The 22,352-nt window shown below is 40.3% G+C and overlaps 1 protein-coding gene across 1 annotated transcript in view; it reads left to right on the plus strand.

The window, feature by feature from the left end:
* LOC128703943 (serine/threonine-protein phosphatase 6 regulatory ankyrin repeat subunit B-like) overlaps nucleotides 1-20,482 on the plus strand; it is an 88,332-nt gene extending 67,850 nt beyond the window's left edge. Inside the window, exons 3-5 of the mRNA XM_070080538.1 lie at nucleotides 16,407-16,841; nucleotides 17,441-17,539; nucleotides 18,738-20,482. Of these exons, the coding sequence (XP_069936639.1) occupies nucleotides 16,407-16,841; nucleotides 17,441-17,539; nucleotides 18,738-20,399 (2,196 nt within the window). The 3' untranslated portion in view covers nucleotides 20,400-20,482. The remainder of the gene's footprint in view (nucleotides 1-16,406; nucleotides 16,842-17,440; nucleotides 17,540-18,737) is intronic.
* The last annotated feature ends 1,870 nt before the right edge of the window (nucleotides 20,483-22,352 follow it).

Genomic DNA, 22,352 nt, shown 5'->3' on the forward strand with positions numbered 1-22,352 from the left:
GTCTAAAGGAGTGTGTCGTTCTTCCTCTTGTACTTTCTTTCACTCAAAAATGTGCCACTCCTCGGTCCTCCAGAAGCAGTGTTACAACATCGAGTGCCCTGCATACCATCTAAAAGGGACCAGGAGGCACAGACCCCACAAGACAAACAATAGTAGCTATGACAACCCAACTCCAGGTGATTTTTTAGTGGCAGGAAACGGAAAAAGAAAATGGAAGGAAATAACTGGAGGCGCAGCCAGTGGCCACCCATGGCCCTCCAGAATTACAACTACTGATGCCAATAACAAAATCCCCCCAACAAACACAGAATACAACCTCGTTCATATTTTCTAATATACAGGGCCTTAAGCCATCCACCAACAACAAAATACCTTTTATCAGTGGACTTCTAGTGGAGTCTAATGCAATGTTTGCAGCCTTCACAGAGACTCACACAAAAGATCACTTTTACAGTGAAATATGGATAAGTGGTTACAACCTTTTTAGATGCGGCAGAAAAAACAGGCAACAACGGGGGGTTGGCCTGTATGTCAAAGAGTCCCTCATCTGCACAGAGTTCCTGAACACTACAAATGAGGTAGTTGAAGTTCTATCAATAAAGATCGAGAACCAAAACCTAGTCATTGTGGTTGTGTACAAGCCACCAGATGCAGCCTCACAACAGTTCAAGGAACAGCTACTGAAAATTGATTACTATTTGGAAAACCTTCCAGCTCCATCCCAAAACATCTTACTGATTGGTGATTTCAACCTAAGGCATACAAAATGGAAGAATGTAGCAAATAATGTTATAGCTGAAACAATCCCCGGAGGTAGCGCAGATGAAAGGTCACACACACATGAGCTACTAAGTCTCTGCGAAAAACACACCTTAAGCCAGCAGATAGTGGAGCCAACAAGACTAGAAAACACACTTGACCTTAGCTTCACAAATAATGAGGACCTGATAAGAGACATAAGAATATCAAAAACAACTAATTCCGATCACAACCTAATCGAAGTAAAGACGTACATGCATAGGGGTCCTGATCAGCAGAATGCATGTACCTGTGAAGGTGTCTTCACAAAATACAACGTCAACAACAAGAACATCAACTGGGACCAGGTAAACCATGTCCTAAACGAAACATGTTGGGAAGATGTCTTAAATGACATGGATCCAAACCAGTGCCTTGAAAGGATCAACTTCCTGGCAGCCGAAGCATGTTCTAGGCATATTCCCCTAAGAAAGAAGAAGAGCAGGAGTAAACTGGAGAGAGAAAGATGCTCCCTCTGCAGAAGACGACGAAGAGTCACTGAGCTCCTCAGGAGTGCTAGAATATCTGATACACGAAAGGAGGCGCTGACCAGGGAAGTGGAAACTATCGAACTTAAGTTAAATGACTCTTACAGGAACCAGGAGAGGCAGGAGGAGCTTAAAGCTATTAGTGAAATTGAAAGAAATTCAAAATATTTCTTTTCATATGCCAAAAACAAGGCAAATACCATATCTAGTATCGGGCCCTTACTCAGACAGGATGGGACTTACACAGATGTCAACAAGGAAATGAGTGAAATATTGAAATCCCAGTACGACTCTGTGTTTAGTTAACCACTAATCGGTCTGAGGATCGATGACCCAAATGATTTCTTCATGAATGAGCCTCAATACTCCATAAATGTATGCCAGATTTCCGACATTACCCTAACTTCGATAGATTTCGAAAAAGCCATTGACAACATGCCTATGCACTCAGCCCTGGGCCCAGACTCGTGGAACTCTGTATGGCAAAACGTTTCCTCAATAAAGATACCCAAGAGTAGCACGTGTCTAATTTAACAGCGTGTCGGTTCTTCGAACCATTCATCTACAAGCCTGTCAGACACTGCAACTTCTTGGGATCTTAATACTTGGGAATTCTTCGCTTGGGTACGACCTACTTCCACATTGAACAAATGTGACACCACCTATGACTGCTGCACCTCTCCTGCCTACGGTTTATAAGCTCCTTCTCCGCACGTATGCTGTATTCTATTCAAGATTGATGGACTGACCGCATCGACTCAAGGTTGAGGGACTGATTACCTCATTCTTCTCCTGTTCTTCATGATTCTCCTTTGTATGGACTGATGAAGCCACTGTGTGGCGATACGTTTCCTCAATAAATATACCCAAGAGTAGCACATGTGTCTATTTTAAAAGGGAGGAGTCTTGTTCACAATATGTGGTGTGAGGCAGGAGTGTTGTTCAGTATATGGTGAATGAGACGAGTGTTGTTCAGTATGTTGTGAGTGAGGGAAGAGTGTTGTTCAGTATGTGGTGAGTGAGAGGCGAGTGTTGTTCAGCATGTTGTGATTGAGGGAAGAGTGTTGTTCAGTATGTGGTGAGTGAGGGAAGAGTGTTGTTCAGTATGTGGTGAGTGAAGAACGAAGTGTTGTTCAGTATGTGGTGATTGATGGAGGAGTGTTGTTCAGTATGTGTTGAGTGATTGAGGAGTGTTGTTCAGTATGTTGTGAGTGATGCATGAGTGTTGTTCCGTATGTGAGTTAGGAAGGAAGTGTTGTTCAGCATATGGTGATTGAGGGAGGATTGTTGCTCAGTATGTGGTGAGTGAGAGAGAAGCGTTGTTCAGTATGTGGTGAGTGTGGGAGGAGTGTTGTTCAGTATGTGGTGAGTGATGCATGAGTGTTGTTCAGTATGTGAGTGAGGACGGAAGTGTTGTTCAGTATGTGAGTGAGGACGGAAGTGTTGTTCAGTATGTGGTGTTTGAGGGAGAAGTGTTGTTCAGAATATGGTGAATGAATGAGGATTGTCGTTAAGTATGTGGTGAGTTAGGGACGAGTGTTGTTCAGTATGTGGTGAGTGAGGGAGGAGTGTTGTTCAGTATGTGGTGAGTGAGGGAGGAGTGTTGTTCAGTATGTAGTGAGTGAATTATGAGTTTTGTTCAGTATATGGTGAGTGAAAGAGAAGTGTTGGTCAGTATGTGATGAGAACATAAGAACATAAGAACGAAGGAACACTGCAGAAGGCCTACTGGCCCATGCGAGGCAGGTCCAAGTCTCCTACCGGCTTAAGCCAATGCACCCAACCTAGTCAGGTCAGGTCACATTGGCTTAAGGGAGGAACACGGCAACCGACCTGGTAGCTCAAGCTATCAGGTCCAACTCACACCCACCCACATCCACTCATGTATTTATCCAACCTATTTTTAAAGCTACACAACGTTCTGGCCTCTATAACGGTACTCGGGAGTTTGTTCCACTCAACCACAACTCTATTACCAAACCAGTACTTTCCTATATCCTTCCTGAATCTGAATTTTTCCAACTTAAAACCATTGCTGCGAGTCCTGTCTAGGCTAGATATTTTCAGCACACTATTTACATCCCCTTTATTTATTCCTGTCTTCCATTTATACACCTCAATCATATCCCCCCTAATTCTACGTCTTTCTAGAGAGTGCAGATTCAGGGCCCTTAGTCTATCCTCATAGTGAAGGTTTCTGATACATGGGATCAACTTTGTCATCCTCCTTTGTACATTTTCCAGAGAATTTATATCCATTCTGTAATACGGTGACCAAAACTGTGCAGCATAATCTAAATGAGGCCTTACCAATGATGTATAGAGTTGAAGAACAACCTGAGGACTCCTATTATTTATGCTTCTTGATATGAAGCCAAGGATTTTATTAGCTTTATTGCGAACACTTATGCACTGTTGTCTTGGTTTCAGATTACTGCTAACCAGAACTCCTAAATCTTTTTCGCAATTCGTAATATTAAGATCTACATTATTTAGTTTATATGTGGCATGGTTATTGTCCTGTCCAACATTTAGAACTTTGCATTTGTCTATATTAAACTGCATCTGCCACTTCTCCGACCACTGCATCAGTCTATTCAAATCTTCCTGGAGTGCTCGAATGTCCTCGTCAGAATGAATTCGACGGCCTATTTTGGTGTCATCGGCAAACTTGCCGATGTCGCTCTTTATGCCCTCATCTATGTCGTTTATGTAGATTGTGAACAGCAGGGGGCCCAACACTGACCCCTGTGGAACACCGCTCGTGACGCTTCCCCACTCTGATTTCTCCCCATTTATGCAAACTCTCTGCTGCCTATTTGTCAACCATGCCTCTATCCAGGAAAAAATTTCTCCTCCTATTCCATGTGCTTTAATTTTCCTCAATAGTCTCTGATGTGGGACCCTGTCAAAAGCCTTACTGAAGTCCATATACACAATATCATATTCATTACCATGATCTACCTGTTTTTCAGCATGTTGTGAGTGAGGGAGGAGAGTTGTTCAGTATGGTGTGAGTTAGGAAGGATTGTTGTTCAGTATGTGGTGAGTGAGGAAGGAGTGTTGTTCAGAGTTTGGTGAGTGAAGGAAGTGTGTTGTTCAGTATGTAGTGAGTGAGGTACGAGCGTTGTTCAGTGTGTAGTGAGCGAGGGAGAAGTGTTGTTCCGTATGTTGTGAGTGATGGAGGAGTGTTGGTCAGTATGTGGTGAGTGAGATAGGAGCTTTGTTCAGTATGTGGGGAGTGATGGAGGAGTGTTGCTCAGTATGTGGCAAGTTAATGAGGAGTATTGTACAGTATGTGGTGAGTATGTGGTCAGTACGGTGTGTTGTGTGTGAGAGAGAAGTGTTGTTCAGTATGTGGTGAGCGAGAGAGGAGTGTTGTTAAGTGTGTTGTGGGTGAGAGAGAAGTGTTGTTCAGTATGTGGTGAGCGAGAGAGGAGTGTTGTTCAGTATGTGGTGAGCAATTGAGGAGTGTTGTTCAGTATTTTGTGAGAGAGGAAAGAGTGCTGTTCAGTATGTGGTGAGTGATGGAGAAGTGTTGCGCAGTATGTGGTGAGTGATGGAAGCGTCTTGTTCAGTATGCACTGAGTGAGGTAGGCGTGTTGTTCAGTATGTGGTTAGTGTTGGAGCAGTGTTGTTCAGTATGTGGAGAGGGAATGAAATGTGTTGTTCAGTATGTGGTTAATGAGAGAAGAGTGTTGGTCAGTATGTGGTGAGTGACAGAGGAGCTTTGTTCAGTATGTTGTGAGTGAGGGAGGATTGCTGTACAGTATGTGGTGAGTGAGAGAGAAGTTTTGTTCAGTATGTGGTGAGTGGGAGAGAAGTGTTGTTCAGTATGTGTTGAGTGAGGGAGTAGTGTTGTTCAGCATGTGGTGAGTGATGCATGAGTGTTGTTCAGTATGTAGTGAGTGAGGGAGGAGTGTTGTTCAATATGTGGAGAGTGTGGGAGGAGCATTGTTCAGTATGTTGTGGAATGATTGAGGAGTGTTATTCAGTATGTGGTGAGTGATGGAGGAGAGTCGTTCAGAATGTGGTGAGTGAAAGAGGACTGTTGTTCAGTATGTTGTGAGTGAGGGAGGAGTGTTGTTCAGTATGTGTTGAGTGAGGGAGGAGTGTTGTTCAGTATGTGTTGAGTGAGGGAGGAGTGTTGTTCAGTATGTGGTGAGTGAGGGAGGAGTGTTGTTCAGAGTTTGGAGAGTGAAGGAGAAGTGTTTGTCAGTATGTTGTGAGTGAGATAGGAGTTTTGTTCAGTATGTGGTGAGTGATGGAGATGTGTTGCTCAGTATGTGGCAAGTGAAGGAGTAGTGTTGTACAGTATGTGGTGAATGAGGGAGGAGTGCTGTTCATTATGTCGTGATTGAGTAAAGAGTGATGTTCAGTATGTTGTGAGTGTCGAGTGTTGTTCAGTATGTGGTTAGAAAGGAAGAAGTGTTGTTCAGTATGTGGTGAGTGAGGGAGGAGTGTTGTTCAGTATGTTGTGAGTGAGAGACGAGTGTTGTTCTTTATGTGGGGATTGAGGAAGGAGTGTTGTTCAGTATGTAGTGAGTGAGGGAGGAGTGTTATTCAGAATGTGGTGAGTGAGAGACGAGTGTTGTTCAGTATGTGGTGAGTGAGGGATGAGTGTTGTTCAGAATGTGGTGAGTGAGGGAAGAGTGTTGTTCAGTATGTGGTGAGTGAGGGAAGAGTGTTGTTCAGCATGTGTTGTGTGATGGAGGAGTGTTGTTCAGTATGTAGTGAGTGAATTAAGAGTTTTGTTCAGTATGTGGTTAGTTAAAGAGGAGTGTTGGTCAGTATGTGATGAGTGAGGGAGGACTGTTGTTCAGTATGTTGTGAGTGAGGGAGGAGTGTTGTTCAGTATGTGGTGAGTGAGGGAGGAGAGTTGTTCAGTATGTTGTGAGTGAGGGAGGAGAGTTGTTCAGTATGTTGTGAGTGAGGGAGGAGAGTTGTTCAGTATGTGGTGAGTGAGGTAGGAGTGTTGGTCAGTATGTGATGAGTGAGGGAGGAGTGTTGTTCAGTATGTTGTGAGTGAGGGAGGAGTGTTGGTCAGTATGTGGTGAGTGAGGGAGGAGTGTTGGTCAGTATGTGATGAGTGAGGGAGGAGTGTTGTTCAGTATGTTGTGAGTGAGGGAGGAGAGTTGTTCAGTATGTGGTGAGTGAGGGAGGAGAGTTGTTCAGTATGTTGTGAGTGAGGGAGGAGAGTTGTTCAGTATGTTGTGAGTGAGGGAGGAGAGTTGTTCAGTATGTGGTGAGTGAGGGAGGAGTGTTGTTCAGTATGTGGTGAGTGAGGGAGGAGAGTTGTTCAGTATGTGGTGAGTGAGGGAGGAGAGTTGTTCAGTATGTTGTGAGTGAGGGAGGAGAGTTGTTCAGTATGGTGTGGGTGAGGCAGGATTGTTGTTTAGTATCTAGTGAGTGAGAGAGGAGTGTTGTTCAGAGTTTGGTGAGTGAGGGAAGAGTGTTGTTCACTATGTAGTTAGTGAGGTACGGGTGTTGATCAGTATGTGCTGAGTGATGGAGGAGTGTTCGTCAGTATGTGGTGAGTGAGAGAGGAGTTTTGTTCAGTATGTGGTGATTGATGGAGGAGTGTTGCCCAGTATGTGGCAAGTGAAGGATCAATGTTGTGCAGTATGTGGTGAGTTAGTGAGGAGTGTTGTTCAGCATGTGGTGAGTGACGGAGTAGTTTTGCATATGTGGTGAGTAAGTGAGGAGTGCTGTTCAATATGTGGTGAGCCATGGATGAGTGTCGTTCACTATGTGGAAGGTGAGGGAGGAGTGTTCTTTATTATGTGGTAAGTGAGAAAAGAGTGATGTTCAGCATGTGGTGAGTGAGGGTCGAGTGTTGTTCAGTAAATGGTGAGTGAGTGAGAAGTGTCGTTAAGTATATAGAATGTAAGGGACGAGTGTGGTTCAGAATGTGGTGAGTGATAGTTGAGTGTTTTGCAGTATGTGATGATTGATAAACGAGTGTTGTTCAGTATGTAGCAAGTTAGGAACGAGTGTCGTTCACTATGTGGTTAATGGATAAAGAGTGAATTTCTATATGTTGTGAGAGAATGAAGAGTGTTGTTCAGTATGTGGTGAGTGTGGGAGGAGTGTTGTTCAGTATGTAGTGAGTGAGAGAGGAGTGCTGTTCAGGATGTGGTGAGTGTTGGAGGAGTGTTGTTCCGTATGTGGAGTGAGAATGAAGAGTGTTTTTCAGTATGTGGTGAGTGAGGGAGGAGAGTTGTTAATTATGTGGTAAGTGATGGAGGATTGTTGTTCAGTACGTGTTGAGTTAGGGAGGAGTCTTGTTCAATATGTGGTGATTGAGGGAGGAGTGTTGTTCAGTATGTGGCGAGTGAGGGTGGAGTGTTGCTCGGTATATGGTGAGTGAATGAGGAGTGTCGTTAAGTATGTGGTGAGTTAGGGACGAGTGTTGTTCAGCATGTGGTGAGTGAGGGAAGAGTGTTGTTCAGTATGTTGTAAGTGAGGAAGTAGTGTTGTTCAGTATGCTGCGAGTGAGGAGGGAGTGTTGTTCAGTATGTGGTGAGTGAGGGAGGATTGTTCTTCAATTTATGTTGAGTGAGAGAGAAGTGTTGTTCAATATGTGGTGAGTTAGAGAGGACTGTTTATCAGTATGTAGTGAGTGATTGTGGAGTGTTGCTCAGTATGTAGTAAGTGAGGGAGGAGTGTTGTTCAGTATGTGGTGAGTGTTGGAGTAGTGTTGTTCAGTATGTGGAGAGAGAATGGAGAGTGTTGTTCAGTATGTGGTGAGAGAGGGAGGAGAGTTTTTCATTATGTGGTGAGTGAGAGAGGAGTGTTCTGCAATATGTGGTGATTGATGTAGGAGTGTTTTCAGCATGTAGTAAGTGAGGGACGAGTGTGGTTCAGTATGTGGTTAATGAATGAAGAGTGAATTTCTGTATGTGGTGAGAGAAAGAAGAGTGTTGTTTAGTATGTGGTCAGTGTTGGAAGAGTATTTTTCGATATGTAGTAATTGAGGAAGGATAGTTGTCCAGTATGTCGTTAGTTAGGCAGGACTGTTGTTCAATATGTGGTGAGCGACGGATGAGTGTTGTTCAGAATATGGTAATTGATGAAAGAGTGTCGTTCAGTATGTGTTGAGTAATGGACTAGTATTGGTCAGTATGTGGTGAGAGAATGAATGGTGTTGCTCAGAATGTGGTGCTTGAGGAAGGAGTGTTGGTCAGTATGTGGTGAGAGAATGAATGGTGTTGCTCAGAATGTGGTGCTTGAGGAAGGAGTGTTGGTCAGTATGTGGTGAGTGAGGGAGGAATGTTTTTCAATATGTGGTAAGTTAGGGAGGAGAGTTGTTAAGTATGTGGTGATTGCAGGAGGAGTGTTGTTCAGTATGTGGTGAGTGAGGGAGGAGTGTTGTTCATTATGTGTGGTGTGAGAGAGAAGTGTTGTTCAGTATGTAGAGACTGAGTGAGGAGTGTTGTTCAGTATGTGGTGAGTGAGGGAAGAGAGTTGTTCAGTATGTGGTGAGTGAGGGAAGAGAGTTGTTCAGTATGTGGTGAGTGAGGAAGGAAGTGTTGTTCAGTATGTGGTGATTGAGGGAGGAGTGTTGTTCATTATGTTGTGAGTGAGAGAGAAGTGTTGTTCAGTATGTGGTGAGTGATGGAGGAGTGATGTTCAGTATATGTGAGCGATTGAGGAGTGTTGTTCAGTATGTTGTGAGAGATGCATGAGTGTTGTTCAGTATGTGGTGATTGAGGGAGGTGTGTTGTTCAGTATGTGATAAGTGAGGGAGGATTGTTGCTCAGTATGTGGTGAGTGAGAGAGAAGTGTTGTTAAGGATGTGGTGTGTATGGGATGAGTGTTGTTCAGTATGTGGTGAGTGATTCATGATTGTTCTTCAGTATGTGGTGAGTGAGGGACGAGTGTTGTTCAGTATGTGGTGAATGAAGGATGAGCGTTATTCAGTATTTGGTGAGTGAGGGAGGAGTGTCGTTCAGTATGTTGTTAGTGAAAGATGAGTGTTGGTCAGTATGTGCTGTGTGAGTGAAGAGTGTTGTTCAGTATGTTTGGAGTGAGGTAGGAGAGTTGTTCAGTATGTGGTGAGAGAGGGAGGATTGTTGTTCAGTGTTTGGTGATTGAGGGAGTAGTGTTGTTCAGTATGTGGTAAATGAGGTAGGAATGTTGTTCATTATGTGATTAGTGAGGAAGGTGTGTTGGTCAGTATGTGGTTAGTGAGGGAGGAGCTTTGTTAAGTATGTGGTGAGTGATGGAGGAGTGTTGTTATGTATGTGGTGAGTGAGGGAGTAGTGTTCCTCAGTATGTGGAGAATGATGCAAGGGTGTTATTCAGTATGTGGTGAGTGAGGGAGGAGTGTTGTTCTGTATGTGGTGATTGAGGGACGAGTGTTGTTCAGTATGTGGTGAGCGAGAGAGAAGTGTTGTTTAGTATCTGATGAGTGAGGGAGAAGTGTTGTTCAATATGTGGTGAGTGATTCATGAGTGTTGTTCAGTATGTGGTGAGTGAGGGACGAGTGTTGTTCAGTATGTGGTGAATGATGGAGGAGTTTTTTTCAGTATGTGGTGAGTTAGGGAGGAGTGCTGTGCAATACGTGATGAGTGATTGAGGAGTGTCGTTCAGTATGTGGTGAGTGAGAGAGGATTGTTGTTCAGTATATGGTGAGTGAGGGAAGAGTTTTGTTAAGTATGTGGTGAGTGAGGGAAGAGTGTTGTTCAGTGTTTAGTGAGTGAGGGAGTAGTGTTGTTCAGTATGTGGTAAATGAGGTAGGAAGGTTGTTCTGTATGTGGTGAGTGAGGAAGGTATGTTGGTCAGTATGTGGTGAGTTAGGGAGGAGTTTTGTGAAGTATGTGGTGAGTGATGGAGGAGTGTAGTTCAGTATGTGGTGAGTGAGTAGAGAGTTATGTTCAGTATGTGGTCAGTGAAGGTCGAGGGTTGTTCAGTATATGGTGAGTGAAGGACGAGTGCCGTTAATCATGTTGTGAGTTAGGGACGAGTGTTGTTCAATATTTGGTGAGTGAGCGAGGAGTGTTGTTCAGTATGTGGTAAGTGAGGGAGGAGTGTTGTTCATTATGTGGTTAGAGAGGAATGAGTGTCGTTCAGTATGTGGTGAGTGAGGGAGGAGTGTTGTGCAGTATTTGGTGAGTAATTGAGTAGTGTTGTTCAGTATGTAGTGATTGAGAGACGAGTGTTGTTCATTATGTGGGGAATGACTGAGGAGTGTTGTTCAGTATGTGAGTGAGGGATGAGTGTTATTCAGTATGTGGTGAGTGAGGGAGGAGTGTTGTTCAGTATGTGGTGAGTGAGGGAGGAGTGTTGTTCAGTATGTGGTGAGTGAGTTAGGAGTGTTGTTTAGTATGTGATGAGTGAGGGAGAAGTGTTGTTCAGTATGTGGTGAGAGAATGAAGAGTGTTGTGCAGTGTGTAGTGAGTGAGTGACGAGTGTCGTTCAGTATGTGGTGAGTGAGAGAGGATTGTTGTTCAGTATATGGTGAGTGAGGGAAGAGTTTTGTTAAGTATGTGGTGAGTGAGGGAAGAGTGTTGTTCAGTGTTTAGTGAGTGAGGGAGTAGTGTTGTTCAGTATGTGGTAAATGAGGTAGGAAGGTTGTTCTGTATGTGGTGAGTGAGGAAGGTATGTTGGTCAGTATGTGGTGAGTTAGGGAGGAGTTTTGTGAAGTATGTGGTGAGTGATGGAGGAGTGTAGTTCAGTATGTGGTGAGTGAGTAGAGAGTTATGTTCAGTATGTGGTCAGTGAAGGTCGAGGGTTGTTCAGTATATGGTGAGTGAAGGACGAGTGCCGTTAATCATGTTGTGAGTTAGGGACGAGTGTTGTTCAATATTTGGTGAGTGAGTTAGGAGTGTTGTTCAGTATGTGTTGAGTGATGGAGGAGTGTTGTTTAGTATGTGGTGAGAGAATGAAGAGTGTTGTGCAGTGTGTAGTGAGTGAGTGACGAGTGTTGTTCAGTATGTGTTGAGTGATGGAGGAGTGTTGTTTAGTATGTGGTGAGAGAATGAAGAGAGTTGTGCAGTGTGTAGTGAGTGAGTGACGAGTGTTGTTCAGTATGTGGTGAGTGAGGGAGGAGTGTTTGTCAGTATGTGGTGAGTGAGGGATGATTGTTTTTAAGTATGTGGTAAGTGAGGAAGGAGAATTGTTCATTATGTGGTGGGTGACGGAGGATTGTTTTTGAGTATGAGGTGAGTATGTGGTAAGGAAATGTGGAAATGACATTGGGATGGGCTCAAGACATGAGCTACTGTATAAGTATAGGTCTAAGGGAGGGATCCCTATCATATGTTGCATCTTCCCTAGTCGGGGAATGGGCAATGTAAGGATGTCTAGGGCAATTGGTATAAATTGCTGGCTAGACAGGTACTGCAAGGGAACTTGCAATCCCATTCATTGATAACTAGGACAAATTCTATTGCAAACGTGATATTTATGGAAGGGATGGGGTTCATCTGTCTGGGGTTGGAGTGGTTGCATTAGCCAATTCGATTGAGAGGGCAATTGATGACTTGTTTATGACTTTAAACTGATAGATTATAGAAGTATTTGTGTTTGTGGGAAACAATCAGGCTGTAATATCTGCAGCTGGAAACAGCAGATATTACCAGGATACCTCAGGGATATGTTTAAAAGACAATATTCAAAATAAAGTTCCTAGTAAAGGCAAAGCAACTGATCAACAAACAATGGGAGATAGTAGAGGGGAACGAGTGACTAGCTTCCTCAAGGTTTGCTATACAAATAGTAGGAGTCTAGGAAATAAGAAAAATGAGCTAAGATTACTCGCAAGTACAGATAATATGGATATTATTGCTATAAATGAGACCTGGTTCAACTTGAAGGATAAAGAAATGCCTTCTGAATGCAGCATAAAGGGTTATAAACTATTCCATACTGAAAGGGTCAACAGGAAAGGTGGTGGACTGGCGATGTATGTCAGAGATAATTTAAATTGTTATGTTAGACATGATATTAGATTAGAAACATCGGACACAGAATCTGTTTGGCTAGTTTCTCGAGGGGTATGAAAAATTAATTTTGGGTGTGATATATAGGCCCCAAAACCTTGATAAGGAGTGCAGTAAGCTTCTATGGGACGAAATTCATAAGGTGTCTAGATATGAAAATGTTGTGTTAATGAGAGATTGTATCTTTAGACTCTCGAAATCGTAATGACACGATTGCAAACAAACCATACCACGGTTGGGGTTTGAACCCGCGGTAAGAGTCTCAAAACTCCAGATCGTCGCGTTACCCACTGGGCCAGCTTACTTATTAAAACTAGATGGCCCAGTGGCTAACACGATGGTTTGGAGTTTTTAGACTCTCTTACTACGGGTTCAAACTCCACCCGTGGTATGGTTTGTTTTCAATCGTGTCATTACGATCATTACGATTGCCGAGGCAATTTGTAGTCATCTTGATAGGCATAAATTGATAAATGAATCTCAACACGGTTTTACAAAGGGGCGTTCCTGTCTTTAGAATTTGCTAATTTTTTTCGCTAAGGTGTTTGAAGAGGTAGATCATGTTAATGAATATGATATTGTGTATATGCACTTCAGTAAGGCTTCCGATAGAGTTCCACATCAGAGACTTCTGAGGAAACTTAAGGCACACGGAATAGGAGGAGAAATGTTCTCCTGGGTAGAGGCATGGCTGACAAATAGACAGCAAAGAGTTTGAATAAATGGGGAGAAATCAGAATGGGGGCACGTCACAAGCGGTGTTCCACAAGGGTCAGTGTTGGGCCCATTGTTGTTCACAATTTACATAAACGGCATTGATGAGGGAATAAATAGCAACATAAACAAATTTACTGATGACACCAAATTAAGCCATCCAATTCATTGTATTGAGGACACTAGAGCACTCCAGGATGATTTGAGTAGACTGATGCAGTGGTCGGAGAAGTGGCAGATGCAATTTAATATAGACAAATGCAAAGTTCTAAATGTTGGACAGAACAATAACCATGCCACTTATAAACTGAATAATGTAGAGCTTAATACTACTGATTGCGAAAAGGATTTAGAAGTTCTGGTTAGCAGTAATCTGAAGCCAGGACAACAGTGCATAAAAAAACCAACAGTGCATAAGTTTTCGCAATAAAGCTAACAATATCCTTGGTTTCATATCAAGAAGTGTTAATAATAGAAGTCCTCAGGTTGTTCTTCAACTCCATATATCCTAGGTTAGGCCTCATTTAGAATATGCTGCTCAGTTCTGGTCACAGTATTACAGAATGGATATAAATACTCTGGAAAACGTACAGAGGAGGATGACAAAGTTGATCCCATGTATCAGAAATCTTCCCTATGAGGAGAGACTAAGGGCCCTGAAATTGCACTCTCTAGAAAGCCGTAGAATTATGGGGGTATGGCTGAGGTGTATAAATGTAAAACAAATAATAATTTAAATTTCATTTTTTTTTTCATTTTAAACAAATACGCAATAACTACTGAACAATAATGTAAATAGCTTGCTGAAAATATCTAGGCAAGACAGGACTCGCAGCAATGGCTTTAAGTTGAAAAAGTTCATACCGGATGGACATAGGAAAGCACTGGTTTGGTAATTGAGTTGTGGATGAGTGGAACAAACTTCTGAGTACCGTCATAGAAGCTAAGACCTTGCGTAGTTTTAAAAACAGGTTGGATAAATACATGAGTGGGTGTGGGTGGGTATGAGTTGGACTTGACTAGCTTGGGCTACCAGGTTTGGTGCCGTGTTCCTTACTTAAGTGGAAGTGACCTGACTAGGTGGTCTTTGTTCTAGTCCGGGAGGTGGCATGGACCTGCTTCGCATGGGTCAGTAAGCCTGTTGCAGTGTTCCTTCTTATGTTCTTATGGAGTGACAATGTATCTCACCAGTGGTGTGAGAATGTTTTTCACCAGTGGTGTGAGAATGTTTTTCACTAGTGGTGTGAGAATGTTTCTCACTAGTGGTGTGAGAATGTTTCTCACTAGTGGTGTGAGAATGTTTTTCACCAGTGGTGTGAGAATGTTTCTCACTAGTGGTGTGAGAATGTTTTTCACCAGTGGTGTGAGAATGTTTTTCACCAGTGGTGTGAGAATGTTTTTCACCAGTTGTGTGAGAATGTTTCTCACTAGTGGTGTGAGAATGTTTCTCACTAGTGGTGTGAGGATGTTTCTCCCAGTTGTGTGAGAATGTTTCTCATCAATAGTGTGATAATGCTTGTCACCAGTGGTGTGAAAATCTTTCTCACCAGTAGTGTGTGAATGTTTCTCAACAATTGTGTGAGAATGTTTCTCAACAGTGGAGTAACAATGCTTATCACTAGTAGTGAGAGAATGTTTCTCACCACTAGTGTGAAAATGTTTCTCACCAGTAGTGTGAGAATGTTTCTCAACAGTGGTGTAACAATGTTTCTCACTAGTAGTGTGAGAATGTTTCTCTCCAGTAGTGTGAAAATGTTTCTCACCAGTAGTGTGAGAATGTTTCTCTCCAGTAGTGTGAGAATGTTTCTCACCAGTAGTGTGAAAATGTTTCTCACCAGTAGTGTGAGAATGTTTCTCTCCAGTAGTGTGAGAATGTTTCTCTCCAGTAGTGTGAGAATGTTTCTCTCCAGTAGTGTGAGAATGTTTCTCAACAGTGGTGTAACAATGTTTCTCACTAGTAGTGTGAGAATGTTTCTCTCCAGTAGTGTGAAAATGTTTCTCACCAGTAGTGTGAGAATGTTTCTCTCCAGTAGTGTGAGAATGTTTCTCTCCAGTAGTGTGAGAATGTTTCTCTCCAGTAGTGTGAGAATGTTTCTCAACAGTGGTGTAACAATGTGTTTCACTAGTAGTGTTAGAATGTTTCTCTCCAGTAGTTTGAGAATGTTTCTCACCAGTAGTGTGAGAATGTTTCTCAACAGTGGAGTAACAATGCTTATCACTAGTAGTGAGAGAATGTTTCTCACCACTAGTGTGAAAATGTTTCTCACCAGTAGTGTGAGAATGTTTCTCAACAGTGGTGTAACAATGTTTCTCACTAGTAGTGTGAGAATGTTTCTCTCCAGTAGTGTGAAAATGTTTCTCACCAGTAGTGTGAGAATGTTTCTCTCCAGTAGTGTGAGAATGTTTCTCTCCAGTAGTGTGAGAATGTTTCTCACCAGTAGTGTGAGAATGTTTCTCTCCAGTAGTGTGAGAATGTTTCTCAACAGTGGTGTAACAATGTTTTTCACTAGTAGTGTGAGAATGCATCTCTCCAGTAGTGTGAGAATGTTTCTCTCCAGTAATGTGAGAATGTTTCTCACCAGTAGTGTATGAATGTTCTTCACCAGTAGTGTGAGAATGTTTCTCAACAGTGGTGTGACAATGTTTCTCACTGGTAGTGTGAGAATGTTTCATACCAGTGGAGTGATAATGTCTGTCTCTAGGGTTGTGAAAATATTTCTCACTGGCAGTCTGGAAATGTTTCTCACCAGTCTTGTGAAAATGTTTCTCAATATTAGTTTTAGACTGTTTCTCACCAGTGGTGTGAGAATATTTCTTACCAAAGGTGTAATAATGTTTCTCACTAATAGTGTGAGAATGTTACCAGTGACGTGAGAATGTTTCTCAATAATAGTGTGAGAATGTTTCTCACTAGTGGTGTGAGAATGTGGTTGCCATAGAGGTTACAATGTTTCTTAACAATTGGTTTGGAAAGTTTCTCTTGGTCGTATGAAAATGTTTCTCAGTTTTGTGAGAATGTTTCTCAGTGGTGTGAGAATGTTTCTCAGTGGTGTGAGAATGTTTCTCATCGGTGGTGTAAGAATGTTTCTCATCAGTGATGTAAGAACGTTTCTCATCATTAGTCTGAGAAAACTTTATTAAATAAACAGTATGTTAGGTAAAAATGACTTAAAATAATTAAGAATACATTTTTTATGGCGTCGTTTTACTCTGAAGACTCGTAAAATTTGATGACGTTTTTGCAGAGCGATACGTCGCAATAATTTAAATCTCAATCTCCTTTTTTTTTCGTTTTAAACAAATACGCAATAACTACTGAACAATAATGCAGTATTTTGTTCATTCATGTGAGCGACACTGATCATTGTGTAGATTATCAGCAGTTTATCAATGGGTTAATTAAGAAAATATATTAAAAGTCTTTCTTACCACTGACTTTAATTTATACAAATATTTACAGGTGTTCCGTCATGTACTGCAGTATGAACTTGGTCAAATTAATAATCTCTCAACAACTAGCAAAGGTGTAGATAATAATATTGTATCCACCTTAAGAGGTGGTGTTAAAGGTCTCATAGTGACCTTACAAGGTGACACTCCCTGGATGGTCTGCTGGTCACCTGGTATGTCTGTGGAGATGCTAACTGAGCTCATGGTTCAGGCTGCTGGTGCCAAGTGTACCTTGACATGCAGCTTCCTCTACCAGGCTGGAGCTCAGTCCTCCTTATGTACCAAGTGTGGCATGACTCCTGTGCACGCTGCGCTGGAAGCTGGACACTGGGACCTTGCTGAGCACATAATCAAGGACATGGGAGGTTCTGTGTATATCCCGGACAACAGTGGTCAACTACCTACAAGTGTGATGAATACAAAGCTCCGCAAGACACTTGAGAAGGTCAGTGTTGCACAAGTCTTTATTCTTCACAAATACTGTGATGATAAACTCAGTCACTTGAAAAAGTACTTAATGTTCATCATTTATTCCAGGTCACGTTACAAAAAAAATGAACACAGCTAATAAAATTAGGTATCACCTATTATTGCACGATAAAAGGTAAAAAAATTCAAAATATGTTCAAGGTTTTATGCAATGAGAAATACGTATATGTCTCTCAGTGTTCATTCATATATATTTAACAGAATTTTTTTCTTGATTGGTCGTAAATGGATTGTGTGCAGCCTTAATTGCATTGGTTTAGAAAAAAATATTATGCAAAATATCATTATATCAAAATATGTTGATATAATGAATTAAAATTTAATAAAAATTGTAAGACATTAATATTTTGCTAAAAGTATTGTGTGAGTCAACTCTACTGTTGTGACAAAAACTCTCGGATGATTTTAAATAATCACGAATTTTGAAAACTTGTTCAATGAATAATATATATTTTAAGATATTTGGCTATAAAAATATTTTTTGTTTTTTTTCTGTTTCACTAAAGATAATAAAAATATTTTTTGCTGCATTTTTAACAAATTGACACTTTTCAGACCAGTTGTTTCGAAAGAAGGAAACTAAAAATGTTAGAGAAGAAGAATAAAAACATAATTAGTGAGGTACACACAGAGCTCTGCCAGACACTTGAGAAGGTCAGTGTTGCACAAGTCTTTAATCTCAACAAATACTGTGTTGCACAAGTCTTTAATCTCAACAAATACTGTGTTGCACAAGTCTTTAATCTCAACAAATACTGTGTTGCACAAGTCTTTAATCTCAACAAATACTGTGTTGCACAAGTCTTTAATCTCAACAAATACTGTGTTGCACACGTCTTTAATCTCAACAAATACTGTGTTGCACAAGTCTTTAATCTCAACAAATACTGTGTTGCACAAGTCTTTAATCTCAACAAATACTGTGTTGCACACGTCTTTAATCTCAACAAATACTGTGTTGCACAAGTCTTTAATCTCAACAAATACTGTGTTGCACACGTCTTTAATCTCAACAAATACTGTGTTGCACAAGTCTTTAATCTCAACAAATACTGTGTTGCACAAGTCTTTAATCTCAACAAATACTGTGTTGCACAAGTCTTTAATCTCAACAAATACTGTGTTGCACAAGTCTTTAATCTCAACAAATACTGTGTTGCACAAGTCTTTAATCTCAACAAATACTGTGTTGCACAAGTCTTTAATCTCAACAAATACTGTGTTGCACAAGTCTTTAATCTCAACAAATACTGTGTTGCACAAGTCTTTAATCTCAACAAATACTGTGATGATAAACTCAGTCACTTGAAAATATCCATAATGTTCAAGATTTATTCCAGGTCACATTACAATAAAATTCAACTCCGGTAATAAAATTTGGCATCAACTGTTACTGAAAAATAGTAGATAAAACTTTTCCAAATTATGTTCAAGGTTTTATACATAGAGAAGTGTTTCTCTCTTAGTGTTTATATACAGTTTATTTTCATATATATTTTAAAGTTTTTCTCGGTTGGTGGTAAACAAGTTGTGTACAGCATTAATGACGTTGGGTTGGTAAAACGATTTAAGTAAAATATCATTATATCAAAATATGTTCATATAATATATTAAAATTTAATGAAAATGTTAAAAAATTGTAAGAGAAATTTATATTTTGCCTTAAGAGTATTGCGTGTCAACTCAACTGATGTGACAAAAACTCTCGGATGATTTTAAATTTTCATAAATTTTAAAACATGTTCGGTGAGTAATACATATTTCAAAATATTGGTAATCATACATATTGTTTCTTCTGTTTCACTAAAGTTAATTAAAAATGTATATATTTTAATGTATTGACAATTTTCAGACCATTTATATCAAGGAAAGACACCAACTAGAAGACTTATTGGAGAAGACGAAATCCCCCAGTGATAAACAACTGGTGCAGGAGTTTTTGAAGATTCAGGAGCTTCTCTTCAACAAGACGAATCCTTTTACCCAATATGAGGAAACACTGGTGTTAAATATAGGATACCTAACACTCCTGGTGGCCTCAAGAAAGGGGCTACAACAACTTATTTACCTCCTGGTAAAGAGAGGTGGACTTGCTGTAGACACACTAGTGGATAATATTAGTGACACCACTGCTCTCCACGAGGCTGCCTCTCATGGAAAGTCTAGCTGTGTTCTCCTTCTTTTAAACCTTGGCGCCCAACCCTTGAAGCCTGACAGATATAATCAAACACCTTCCCACTTGTCTGCAATGTTCGGCCATCACAATGTTTATAAACTTTTAGAAATATATCATACTGAGAATGAACCTTCTTGCAGGGCTGGTACTTCCCCACAAAATGTTCACAGTTCTTTCCTTAAGTACCTGAAAATGTACAATAAAAACAATCAGTCTACAAACATTAAAATTGAACATCAGAATAACTCACGGGAAGTTACTATGAATCTTCTCAAACAAAATGATTTAAACCAAATAGTAGAAGACGTAGAAAAAGTGACTGTTGATTATGCCACAGGTGAAGCACTAGAAGTTAAAGATGCAGTAATGAAAGAACTTCAGAATATTATAAAAAATATTCCAGATAAAACTTACAAAGGAGATCTCATATTGCTTGGAAGTTCTGCAGATTCCACAAGGTTGTATTGTCCTGATGAGTACGATGTAAATATTGTTCTCAACAATTTTTCAAGCATCGAATTTATCATTATAGAGCAAACACAGGAGGAGGCCTTTGCCAGTGGACACAAATTAAGAATGAAACCAAAACACAGTCATTTCGGCGGTAGCAATTTTGTAAACAAGTTTTATGAGTGTGTAAAGGACTGTCTCAAAAGTTATACTTTAGGAGACACAAGATTAAGTCTGGTGCCACCTGGTCTGACCAGGACACAGGTGGGTGTGGCACTGTCACTGGCTTGGCAGGGAGATAAATACCCGCTGCTCTTGATTGGCATTGACTTAGTGCCAGTGGTGGCTGTGCCTTGGCTCAAGAAAATAAGCAGACCTTTCCTTACACCAGAGACATCAAAAGAGATCCACCTCAGCAACACTGAAGATGGATCCTGGAGATGTAGCTTCTCAGCCACTGAGGTGGAGGTGTTACAACACCTGGATCATCAAGAACGCAAAGTGTTTCTCACTGCCAAGAGTCTCCTCTCTTGCATGAAGGCAGAACCTTGGATGCCCAGTGATGTAAAGAATAAATATTGCTGGTGGGACTCCCGTTATTGGAAAATTCCAATTCCAGCTGGATTTTGCCTTAAAAATTCATTCTTAAGGTTTCTAGAGAAGAAGCGAAATAACGAGGAAGAGTATCAAGGAAAAGACTTACTGACATTGGTGAAGTGTGTTTTCCAAGAAATGTGTCAGGAGATGGTTGATCCAACAACTGGTGCTCATAGTCTTGTTCCAGCCAAAGTTAATGCTTACTTTGGTGGAGACTGTGAAAAACCCAAGATCGGTGAAGGAGCTCCAGAAATTGTTAAGTATATCAAGAAGAAACTTCAGAAATCTTGAAAAACCAAAGATAGATACTATGGATTCTGAACAGGTTTCCTTAATTAGGTAAATCACCAACATCTGCTATACTTATTAAATTAATTTCATGAGAGACAAAAAATAATTTTATTCTAAGTAAGAATATTTTAAAATCAAAATTATTGCAGAATTCAAACAATTAATATTACTCTTATTATATTTTGTTATTAACTAATTCTATTATATGAAATGGTAATTATTATTATTAACAAATATTATTATTAACCAAGTGAATTATTGTTTATTGCTAATTATTAATTATTATTAATTCTAAGTTTCAGGAAATAAAAAAATAAAAAAATTGCTCAGGCCAAATTTATAAGAAAATTCAAATTCTTTTATTTTTCATCTTGAGAATAAAATTTAAATAATTAGAAAGAGAATGATATGATAGAATGTAATTTAATAATAATAATAATAATAATAATAATAATAATAATAATAATAATAATAATAATAATAATAATAACAATTGTTGAAGATATTGGCCTTACCAGCTATGTTTAATTTATAAATATAAATATAGGAAACACTTAGCTGATAAATAACAGCAAATCGTCTACACAGCCGCCCCTGCAGACGAGGTCTAGAAGCTGTCGAAACCATCTCAACATGGGCTGTCAAGAGATATAATTTGTAAATTATAAATTACCCCTAGGGGGTGTTATGTCAGCATATTTCATACACTGGTGGCTGACGATGTACGTACTTGTTTGGACTCAAAAGTCCACACCTTACTGCCGACTATAGGTTGATTACAAACTCCTTGCGACTCAAGAACTGCGCAGTCCCCCGATCTACAAGAAATTCGTAACATACCTTGCTCTTGTAACGTGAGCTATGGTGTTCTCAACACCTTCGACAGGTATTGGTGACTTGATAGAAGCTGAAGTGCCCTTGGATGTCAACGTCTTCCATTGTCTAGGAAACGCACACTGGTACACTATGTTCCACAAGATTTGTCTTTATTGTTCACAATGTATCACAAGAGAAGCTGATCACACTTCTCTTATGTTTATTGTGTTTGAGACACTTTGTTCACACTAACACACAGATCAGTGTTCTTTGCTAGTTATTCTGGCATCAGTGTCACTCTCCCAGAGTCAAAAGCAATCTGGCGACGCCACACCGCCCCAAGCCGTTGCTGCCCCTTGCACATAAAAAAAGCTGACCTAGTACTTTTTGCTTCCTTGCCACTTCCTCGATGAAGCAAAGCAGAATGTTTGATTCTTGCTGTCTTAAGCATAGACAACAATGTACACTATCTTTACTATGGTAATAAAGTGGGAGCAGGATTTTCCTTAATTGTCCTGCTAAGTAAGAGATGTACTGTCTCTTATAAAAATACACTTTGCAACACCGCTGCAAGGAGCAGAGGTCACTTGACTACGTCGCATAGCATCTGTGATCAATTACTCACTCTAGCAGTAAACAAGACGCTCGCCCCTTCTGAGAGGGCTTGGCCCCTCAGGGCTGAAAGGGGCTGAAGGGGCTGAAAGGGCTGAAGGGGGCTGATACCCCCCTCCTGGAGAAAATTTCTCCACAACAATAACAATAATAATAATAATAATAATAATAATAATAATAATAATAATAATAATAATAATAATAATAATAATAATTACAATTATTTTAATAATAATTATAATAATAATTACATGAGTTTATGGAGAAGTAAATGATTAGGAAAAAAAGAAAGATAAGGAAGTGGTAAGAGAATATAAACAAGAGCAAATGAGAGAGTGGGTGAGGTGCTGTCAAGAAAGTTTTGAGTGAGATAAGTTGGTATAACTTAGTGAACGATGGATATGACTGTTAAGAACAGAACAAGTGGGTTATTATTTTGTAGTGGTTGGTGTTTTTATTTAATAAATTTATGAAAGAGTGGAAGGTACCTAGGGAACATGCATAGTTCCTTTGTATAAGAGTAAA

Source organism: Cherax quadricarinatus, unplaced genomic scaffold, assembly GCF_038502225.1.
Source record: "Cherax quadricarinatus isolate ZL_2023a unplaced genomic scaffold, ASM3850222v1 Contig578, whole genome shotgun sequence".
NCBI classification, from domain to species: Eukaryota; Metazoa; Arthropoda; class Malacostraca; order Decapoda; family Parastacidae; genus Cherax; species Cherax quadricarinatus.